At 47.0% G+C, this 11,041-nt stretch overlaps 1 protein-coding gene across 1 annotated transcript in view; it reads right to left on the minus strand.

Moving 5' to 3' along the window:
• Positions 1 to 11,041, minus strand: part of Alpk1 (alpha kinase 1) — a 65,832-nt gene that overhangs the window by 43,510 nt on the left and 11,281 nt on the right. The window contains exons 3-5 of the mRNA XM_033755989.1: positions 5,897 to 5,996; positions 5,303 to 5,533; positions 1,183 to 1,337 (exon numbers count right to left, since the gene is read on the minus strand). Of these exons, the coding sequence (XP_033611880.1) occupies positions 1,183 to 1,337; positions 5,303 to 5,423 (276 nt within the window). The 5' untranslated portion in view covers positions 5,424 to 5,533; positions 5,897 to 5,996. The remainder of the gene's footprint in view (positions 1 to 1,182; positions 1,338 to 5,302; positions 5,534 to 5,896; positions 5,997 to 11,041) is intronic.

Genomic DNA, 11,041 nt, shown 5'->3' on the forward strand with positions numbered 1-11,041 from the left:
AAAAAAAAAAAAAAAAAAAAAAAAAAGTCATAATGCAGATGCAAACACTTCATAAACTCAACAGTGACATGCAAATGATAGTTATTGCTTCATTCTATTTCTCTTTTTGTTTTGCTTTTTGGGGGTTTTTACTTTTTTTTTGAGACAGGATCAGATTGAGGCCTTGCACGCACAATCCTCCTTGTACTTGGCCTTCCAAGTACTGGGTTGTAAGCATGCACCGACACACTCTATTTCTCCACTATAGCAGGAGCCAGGCCTCTGGCTCAACATTGATTTCCACATTTCCTTTCGCCTGTAATCCCCAGTCCTCTTTTTTTAATTTTGTGGGGATGAGAGAGATAGAGGTTTCACTATTGCTATCAAGTCCCCAAGCTACTGTTGTGTGCCTACAGACTAGCAGGGTTTTCTGAGACCTTTGCAGGCAAAGTCCACGTAAACCAATAAAGTGAACATTTTAGGGTGCTGTCATTGTTACAACGCCTCAGTTCCTAACAAGCACACTTTTACGTAAGAAAAACACACACAAGCTAAGTAGGCTTCCTTGGCAATGTTGAGAGAAGGTGGGTATGAAGCAATGCTGTCACATGCAACGGTACTTGTGCCACCCCTGTGACCTGAGCCCCAGTCCCTGCCTGCTGCCTCTGCTGGACTTGCCAGGCTGCCTCCTGCCTTGGGTGAGGTGTCAGTGAACTTCTGCTAAACCAGGAATCAGCCAGCAGTGGCTTGGGGTTGGTGCTTCCCGAGCCTCCTGACCACAGGGTGCTGACCACAGGGAACAGGACCCAGGTGGGGCCAGGGTGGGGCAGACCTGACTTCAGCAGTTTGGACAAGTCGCATGGATAGGAGTAGTGAATTGATTCTTTTAAGATACCCAACTTTTAGAAAGTGGCATTTCAAAGCACAAATTTTATCAGGCCCAGTGGAGTCCAAGCAACTTCTCTGGCCCCCAGAGGGCATGTCAGGATTTCAGGGAGACAGCTGGACCCACTGAACAGCCCTCTGCACCTTCCCGAAACCAGGCTGTCCAGCCAGCGGTCTCCTCCATCAGCCAAGGCGGCAGCACTGCCCTTGCCGCTAGGGGCTGTCCTGTGATTTGAGGAAATTTAATCTACGAGGGCCCCTCAGAGGCTGAAGGCCTCCCCCGGGGATGTCAGGGGACAGGTGGTGGGCTCTTCCTACCAGCAGCTGCTGCAGCTCGGCGCCAATCACGTCTTGCAGGTTTGTTTTGTCCTCTGGGAGTAGGGCTTGTTTGTACTGCCACTTCTCAGGCACGAAGGGCCACTTCATTTCCTTTGCCTCCTGGATCAGGGTCCTTAGCTCTCTGGAGAGTGAAGCTGAAAAGGTCAGAGTTCAGGTAAGGAAATCGCAGTGGAGAAAAAGGCCACCGAGACCCCCACATTATGATGAAGACCTCCGCAGCAAAAACACTTGTCCTCACCTCGGGCTGGCTGCCCTGAGCCGTTGGCTGTGACCCAGAGAATAATAGCGAGGGACTATCTGTCAGGGGGCCCCCGTATGCTGTGCCCTACAGGTAAATTGGGGTAGTCAGGCATTGAGAAAGGTTTTTAGTAGGAAGGAAGGCACTTCGGTGACTATCCCTGCATGAAGAATCTGAGACAGGAATGGAGGAAATATTATTTTCCCTGTAAAACGAGAAAGGACTGGAGAGGAAGGGCAGGCTGGGCTGGTGGCAGCTGTCTCGTGTCGAGAGTCAGTTTGCTCAGCCCAGTTCTGCTTCTCTGAGAGCCTCATCCTTTCCCTGCAGACAGAATTTGGACAGAGACAACCAGTGACAGAAACTCAAGGAGGCTGTGCAAGGCGGCGGTTAGTTGTGAAGGAGCCCTGTTGCACAATTGTGACTGTGTTAAATCGCTCGACGGCACCAAACCTGCCTAGACCAGTTCCATAGTCAAACTTCAGAAACCCCAAAGCTGTGGAAACTGAAAGTTTTTTTCTAACATTTGTCCCCCAAACCAGACTTGAATTGACAGGGAGCATGGTCATCCTGATGATGCTTCTTAGTGAGATTGTTAAAAGTTTGCAAAAGAAAGAACAAGCTAAGGTTTGCTTTAGATGCTGCCCCACCTTCTGAATGTGACACGCAGTCCATGTGGTGGGACAGCTCCCAACATGGACAAGTTTGATTGCTGGAGGACTTGGACTTCCAGCGCTCTGAACAAGGGACTGCAGACCTGGATGCAGGATCATAGCTGTGTGTTTCTGCACTTACACGTGACTGAACTCATCAGCTCTTTTCTAGACCTACTTCCCTTCTCTCTTACATATTTTGATGAATGGAAGCAAAATTCATTGCATCATCTGGATTTGAAACCCAGAGCCAGTCTACATATTCTCTCTCTCTCTCTCTTTCTCTCTCTCTCTCTGATTGTAACTGGTTATCAAATCCTGTGGTCCCTATAATTCATTTCCTCCTCTACGTTTCCAGTATTTTTTCCTGAATTACTGCTTCCAGTCTCACTCCATCGACTCTGTCTCCCACACTGCTGCTCTGTACGGAATGCTTACATTCTTTAGTGTTGCACTTCCTGCTCTGACTGGTGGTGTTGCCCTTCCCCACACCTTGGTGACCAAATTCAGATCCACCACCAGCAGCGCTGGGCCCAAAAGCCCCTTCTGTGCAGCCTGCCATGACCTCTCAGGAGCCTTTGTCCCCTCTGGTGTAACGACACGTCTGTGTCACTGGCTGGCAGTGTCCTGAAGACGGGTGCCACATCTCACATCTCCTACGACATGGGTGAGAGAGCGTTCAGTCTTAATGTCTATGTGAGAAATGCTAAACAGAGCGAAACAGAGAGAAAATGAGAGAAAAGAAGGAAGAAAAAATCTAACCCAGTCTTGGTCCTTCACGACTTTCTGTGAACTTGGCATCAGGATGAGGCGGTTTCTCCTTGGCCCTGAGGGGACATCTTATGGGTCATACCCACCAATCGCCCGCAGTGATCATGAGGGGTGATTTACAGGCAGCACACGGAGTTGGCCATCCCCACTCTGCCACTGAGGACTTCTGCAGCAGCCTCCTCGGAACCCAGGGTTAGGGACTGATGTGGTCCTATGCTGCTGGAACACTCGGCTGTCTCACTGCCACTTTCGGTGTCGCCTTTTAAGGATGTATCCGGGATTTGTGCAGACAAAATGACTTCCAGCATTTCTGAAGAGCCAGGAGCAGGATGCCTGTTTTCAGGGTGGCCCCATGTGATCCACTGCTCTTAGCCATAGTGCCCCCTTTGCCCTCCAAAGTGTCTCCCTTTGGTAAACTATTGGAACACTGTCATGCATGAATATGAGTAACCACGGACAACAGAAAAGCGATTTCTGGGTTCACAGAATTGCATCGTGCTTTGGATGGAATAGCTTAATCTTCTCAAGTTTCTTTATGATAATGGAGAAGGCTTCTTCACAACTCACTTTTGCCTCTTGCGCACCACCTACAATGTCCCACTGGACCTCAGCCAGTCCCGCAGCACACACTGAAAGGCGAGACACCTCTAATGCAGGCTGTCTGGATGGAACACTGTCTGGGTGTCACTGTCTCCAGCTCTGGATGCTGCTGGGGCCAGGTCACCCATTGTGACAAGCACAACTTTGGAGGTAGAAGGACAGGGCTGGAAGGAGGAGGAGGAGGAGGAGGAGGAGGAGGATGAAGAGGAGGAAGAGGAGGAAGAGGAGGAGGACAGGAGTAAAACAGTATTTCTTCCTGACTCTGTGGGCTCGCCCTGTGCTGAGTAACCCTGTGCCAAGGCTTTTCTCTCAGGCCAGAACCTCAGAAGCCCTCTGTGCTGGGCTGCTGGGCAGAGCAGCGCCCGCAATCCCTGCTCTGAGGAGGATTCCAACCCCTCTGCTTTACAGGATCAAGCCCTCTCCTCTTGGATCGTTTGCTTCCCCAAGCAGCTTATCTGAAGGCCTGTGTCTAATTCAGTGATATTAGAGGCCCAATCTGCCTCGTCTAGGACTCACTGATCTGTTCTCCTATTCTGTGGTACTTGGAAAGAAAAAGAAGATGCTACCTGATGGGGGTGCACAGTCTTTTCCAGCAAAACCACAAGCTTAAAGGAATTTGGGTGTGAAGTAGAGGCTGTGGTGTCACAACAGGAAACTCCAGCGGGAACGACTCGGAGGCAGCGTGGTGCCTGGGGAGAAGCAGGGCCAGCAAGAGAGCTTATGGGGCAGTGACTGTGTCCCTGTGTCCCCCACACAGGGCGGACGTGGCCGGCACCCAAGGCCTTGGGGTAACAGGCAGGCATAGCAGCTGGCCCGGCACACCCTGCCCCAGGGCTCAGGGCAGCAGAGAAAGGAGGAGGATGGCAGATGGAGGTGGCGAACTGACTGGACGTGGGTGCTTTCATTCCGAAAGGAGCAAGACTGAAAAGGCTACAAGTAATTACGCTTCCACCAGCACCTGAAAGTGTTATGAAGACGTGTGTGCCTCTGAATGGGAAGGAGGGAGGGGGCCCCTCCCAGAACCCTCCTTTGTGGTGTAAGGCACAGAAGAGAAGAGAAGGAGGCAGTTTATGGGGGATCTCATTTTTGTATACAATGACAGCACTACAAATATGAAGAGAAATATTAAAAACATGTAAGGGAGACTTTCTTAGAGAAACAGAGGGAAAACCTGTTTCAGTGATGCAGTGTTGCCTGTCCAAAACCAGTTGAAGAAGAAATAAGAATTGTTCTTAGCTTTCCAGACTTTGTGATCGAAAGGCCCCTATCCGTGCCGGGTCAACATCTACGCATGGCACACGCCATGACAGGGGCAGAGCCGGACTCCCGAACACCACGCGGTCAGGACTCCGGGGACGGGTGGACTCCTTTCAGGGACTGGCATGAGGACTCCTGGGTGCTGCAGAAGACAGCGGCTGCACCGGCGAGATGACATAGTTATGGAAAGCATAGAAGTCTATGGAAATTGATGAGGCACAAAATCCCCGCTTGAAAAAAGTATGTGCCACCATTGAGAAGTTGCTTCCATTTTTTAATAATTCAAATTTACGTGCACCAGCCAACTCCGACCCTTTGTTCCTGCTGAACTAAACTGTTTCTTGTAGCCTCATGTTTACTGAAGCCTGAAATTAGAACTGACAGCAATTCACTGCAACAGAGTGAGCTTTGCCCCCGCCCGTCTGCACGCAGCCCAGGTCCCGTTCATGCCCTAGAAACCTCCCCATCTCTCGGTGGTCGTCTGCCAAGAAAGAAAAATAGGGCAGAGAGGAGAACGTGTGGCCCAGGCAGGGGACGGGGCGCGGGCCTGTGCCTGACCCTGCTGCGCACATCCCATCCTCACCTCGGCATCGCAGGTCCTCCCTCTTGTCCTCCTCGGACACAGCTGGCGCCGCCACCGAGAGCCGGTCCAGCGCTCGCTCACACTCTTGCAGGAGCGCGGCGACAGCATTTTGATTATTCATGATGATTACCCTCCCTCGACGATGAGTCGAGGGTCCCTGGGTCTGTGGTGATCAATTACCTAGAGGAGACGTCGATCCTCAATAAAGGAGCCCCTTGAAGGCCCGGCTACCTGGTGAACAAAAGAGGGAGGAAGATGATTAACTGGAGCGCCATAAATTATCTGCAAGACTCAAGCAGGGAGGGATAATAGGGGACACAAGAAGACACATCACAGCCCGAGGACACGACCGGGAGGGTGTGGAGCCAGTCCAGGGCCTGGTTCGACAGGCAGGCCCTCGCAGTGTCGCACGCAGAAGGGACAGCCCAGCACAGGTCCGGGAGCCACACAGCACCCGATGGAGCGAGTCTGCCCGTGATTCATGCACTCTCTGCATCCTTCTCCTGGGCGCCTGCCCTCCCAGTGGCCCTGCACTTCCTGCCTTTCCAGACGCCTACAGGAAGCATCTGGCCAACAGTTCTAATGTTCACTCACAGGCGTGTGCTGATGCGAAGTGTACCAACCACTCTCACAACCGGCTGCGATCCCCCCATGTAGAATTCTTCATGGTGTTTTGCACGATATAATTTGGACCCTGAAAGGCAGTGACAGATGCCAAATTTAGCCCTGCATTGTCAGGCCCATTGCCAAGTAAAATGAGAGACAATATCGCAGAAAGCCCAAGTTCCTAGATCTGTCATACAGATAGACTGATCTGCTTATGCTATTTAACACGAAAACAATGGACAGACGTTCTTTCTTTCTTCTCTCTCTCTCTCTCTCTCTCTCTTTCCTTCCTTCCTTCCTTTTGTTTCTGGTACTGGGGATTGAACCCAGAGCCTTCTCACTGAGCTATATCTCAACTCTTTTTAAATTTTCATTTTGAGATAGGTTCTCACTAAGTTGCCAAGGCTGGGATTGAACTTGCAGTCCTTCTGCCTCTGCCTTCCAGAGGGCTGGGATTACAGGTGTACACCTGCATGCCTGGCTGAGAGACTTATGTAAATATGAATCCTGTACAAATTGGTTTGTTGGGCTAAACGTTTCCAATGTCCCTTTTTACTCAAGTGTGTATAAGAGAAAGCGTTTTGTGCTGAAAGCTGGCCACTAGCATGACTAGCTATGAAAAGAACTAAACAGTAAGGGCTAGTCAGAATTTCAAGTTCATATTGCTGTGGCAAAGACTATAGGGGAACATGCCCATCCCTCTCTGAACATGCTGTGAGCAAAGAAGAGAGCTAAGCAGTGTGTCAGGATGGGCCAGAGGCCAGGGAACAAGGGTATGCCACTCTCACCGTTCCTTGAGAGAGGGAGAGATTGTCTAAAGCAGGAGGTTAATACAGAGGTCAAGAGATGCATCTGGTGGTTGAGAAGGAAAAATCAGCTTTGTTTGATGTGAGCGAGTGGCAAGTTGGGCACTCATTTTTCTTCAAGTCTTAAAGCAAGAAGAGAACTCTTTCCTGAGAGCCTTTTCAAATACAGAAAGAGGAGTATAACACGGAAATAATGAAGAGTGAGCTCACACGAGAAGAGACAAAACTGCATTATAATTTCACTTTGATAGCACATCATCCCTTTGCCTAAAGGCTTACAGTGATTTGCTGGGCTACCTTAAGGTAGAAAGTAGCCTTTTGTTGAGTTTATAGACGCAAAGAGCACAAGACCTGAGGCTGAGCGGTGGAAGGGTGAAGGACACGCTGGGCAGGGGGTGCACATTTCATTTAGATAGGACGAGTAAGTTCAAGAGATCTGTTTACAGCACAGTGATGACAGGTTATGACAACATACTGTATACTAGAAAATTGCCAAGCACGAAAATAAGTGTGCAAGGTAATACTTATGCCAACTCATTTGATTGAGCCATTCTACAACACACATCTGTGTCAAAATACCACCTTGCACACCATAAATATGTGATTGTAATTTGTTAATAAAAAATAAAATCAGACAAAAAAGTAATCTTCCTATGCTGACAGATTAAGCTTTAACTGCTCTGTATCTGTAAAGGATTTAAGAAGCAATAGTACACGGTAACAAAAAGACCTACAATCAGGAAGCTAATGCACATAATAGTGTGCAACAGAGATCTCTGGAGTAATCCGCTTCCTGTTCTTTAGTTAACTGTTTGTGAGCCCCCTGAGAGTCAGTTCTGAGACTCACTCTTCTTACCTGTGTTTCTCGGGTGGGGAGGAGTAATTGGAGCAACAGTTAAGATGCCTGTCTCTTAAATTACATACTCAGTCTCAGCCTAGATAGATCAGACTGTATTTCCTGAAGAATTTCTGATGTTTATTCAAAATCCCAGCTCTTATGAGAACTCTTAAGTATAATATCTATCTGTATATTTCTCTCTGGTTTAGAAATATTGGCTTTTGTATTTTAAGAAGTTGATTATTAAACAAAAACACTTTGCTGCTCTGTCTTCTCACATAAACCCTGACTTCTGATGCACAGATCATAAACCTCTTTCTTTTGTCCAGGTGCTGTGCAGGAGTGACACACCACATTGTCCCTGGAGGGCGAACAATTGGCTGTGCATTTTGGATAAAGCTGGAGCTTCCCTGAGGGTGTTATGCTAAGCTCTGAAAGAGGAAATGCACTTACACAGGAAATCTGGAGGGCACAGGAGAGGGCAGGCTGGCCACACTAGCAATGCAAGGAAATGGTGGACAGCAGGTGAGGCTGGAAGGTAAGCAAGGAGCCAGGCAAGGCTGAGGGTGTCAAGGAAAGAGTTTTTCTTGGTCCTCGAGTGGTAGACAACTACTGCAGCAGAAGGACCACAGCAGGTTTGCACTGGAGAGAGCAAGAGGTGACTGCAGCTAGATCATTTAGGTACTGATTGCAATCACTGAGGCAAGAGCTGGACCAGAGTGGTAGCACCAGCAATGCAGAAAACTAGATAGACTCGAGAGCTGTTTAGGAAGCAAAGGCAGTGCTGGTGTCAGGCAGATGTAAGAAGTGCTAAGAGTGAGTCCCAGCTTTCTGCCCCAGAAAGCTCAAAACTGAATGGATGGTGTTACCTACCACCAGGCTTAGAGACAATGGGCGTATGGGAGGTCTTCCAGTAAAAGACTCGAGTACATCCACGCATCTTCTATTTTGTATTTCTAGCTATAAAGATAGCAAGGAAGATAAGTCATATTATCCACAGAAAACAATCATTTAACCAAGAAAACATGTCTAAAAAGAGAAGGCGAGATTTCCAAGACAATTCGTTTAGTACTTGTGACTCCTCAAAAAAAAGGGAAGATCCTTTTGATACTGTTTGAAAGTTACAGCATTTCCCTTGTGCTGTAGAATTCAAGGGAGACAACAGGAAGAAAATACTGTAACACGAGAAACACTTCAGAATCCAACCATCTGTCCAGCTGTCCCTAGTTCATTGTTGGGTACACAGGCTGGAGCCCAGGAAACTTCCCTCCAGGCATCAGTCCCACTGGAAATCCTGATCAAATTTATTTATGAAAGAATCATTTAAAAAAATTTTTTTTGGTACCAGGGATCAAACTCAGGACCTTGTGCTTGCAAGGTAGGCGCAGGAACAACTCAGCTAAATCCCTGGCCCTGAAACAATCATTTTTAATTTCAGTGTTTTCTCCCCACAACTGGCATTCTGTGAGTAAGTCACTGTTTCTGACATTGAATGAATAAAATCAGACAAAAAGTAAACTTCCTTATGCTGACAGATTAAGCTTTAACTGCTCTGTTTCTGTAAAAGATTTAAGAAGCAATAGTACATGGTAATAAAAAGACCTAGAAACAGGAAGCTAATGCACATAATAGTGTGCAACAGAGATCTCTTGACTAATTCCGCTTCCTGTTCTTTAGTTAACTGTTTGTGAGCCCCCTGAGAGTCAGTTCTGAGACTCACTCTTCTTACCTGTGTTTCTCGGGTGGGGAGGAGTAATTGGAGCAACAGTTAAGATGCTTCTGTTTCTTTAAGTATTTTTGTAACCTATGCTTTATTCTTTTCTATTCTAACACCTCATATTGCTTTTTTAAAAGTAAAATAGAAAGGGGTTGAGGAAAGCAATGAAATGTAGACCTCGTGGTGCATGACTGTAATCCTGGCCTTTTGGAAGCCTAAGGCAAGAGGATCACAAGGTTGATTTCAACCTAGGCAACTAAGCAAGACCATGTTTCAAAATAAAATATAGAGAAAGGGCTCAGGATGTAGCTCAACAGCACCAAAAATGCAGATAATTCTAAAATGACATTAGCTACCCCAGATAAGAACCATACACTCTAAGGCACACATGGATATGCATAACAAACAGTCCTGTGTTCACATAATCTGTGTTTGATTTTGACCCAATAACTCTTCAGTTCCACTGCTGAGCTAGAATTTAGTTGAGTGGCTAAGTTATAGTTGACAAATCAACCATCATTAAGGAGAAGCAAATCAATAGATTTTTCAAACCCCCATTTCTTTGGGCATCTGTGTTTAATCTTTTTCACTGGACAATGAGTATCTCTTCTAGGTAGTGGGTTTGGGAAAGTAAAAGGACCTGAAAGGGGTCCTACTGCCTGCTAGCTCTGTAATAACCCACTAGTCACCGAGTGAAAATTCCCAAGGTAGAAGATGCTGGAAAGCATAAAGAAGTATGCAAGATATTCTGCATTGTCAGAGAGTTTATAATTTGAGAGTATGTTAGTCTGCCATCACTATAAAGAGTACACAATATAATTAACTTATAAACTTATAAAAGTTTCTTTTGGCTCACAGTTTCAGAGGCTTTAGTCCATGGCCAATTGGTTCCATAGCTTTGGGCCTTGGATAAGGCTGCATATCACGGGGGAGTGTGGCAGAGCAACACCACTTACTTTGCTGCCAGGAAACAGGAAATGGAGGAAGTATCTGGGGGTCCAACAGTCCCTTTTGAGAGCACACCCTCAGATGACCTGAAGACCCCACCAACTTTAGTCCAAACCAGGAACTAAGCCTATAACACGGGAGACTTTTGGGGACATTCAAGAACTGGGGTACAGCAGAGGGATAAAAATTTACATGTTGGATATTACAAATGATTCTCTCCCAAGCTCAATGGTCTATGTTAATTAAAAACTTGGTTAGATCCATAAGCCACACACAGAGCCTATTTCATTCATATGCACATTAATAATGATTCCAAATCTACTTTTCCATCTACATTAAAAATCCATTTTTAAATTGTTCCCATGAGAAAATGTACTCTGGTCTCCAGTGTACAACAAGGACAGAATTTCTTTAATGGGGCACCAGCAATGACAGTCTAGACTTTACTACATGTGCACTGTTTCCTGAACACCAAACATGATTGTGTGTATACACATGTGCGTGCGCACCCACACCCACACCCCCACACACACACTCGCGCGTGCACGCACTCTCACCAAGCTGCCTCTGCCATTGATTGGTGGAGAAGTAGGGATGCAAGGAGAAATCTGGTAAGGCAATTGTGGTGTTCAGATGCTTTTGAGTAGCAGTCTTTTCTTTTTTAAGCATTTAAAACGTGAATAAAAAAGCAGAACAGGAAGGTGTGTTGGCACACACCTATATCCTAGCACTCTGGAGGCTGAAATACAAGGGCAATGAGTTTGGGGCCAGTCTGAGCTATACAGAAGGACTCTATTAGTAAAAAAAAAAAAAAAAAAAAAAAC

This window comes from Fukomys damarensis, unplaced genomic scaffold (assembly GCF_012274545.1).
Source record: "Fukomys damarensis isolate Sample0158 unplaced genomic scaffold, DMR_v1.0_HiC HiC_scaffold_25, whole genome shotgun sequence".
Classification (NCBI taxonomy): domain Eukaryota; kingdom Metazoa; phylum Chordata; class Mammalia; order Rodentia; family Bathyergidae; genus Fukomys; species Fukomys damarensis.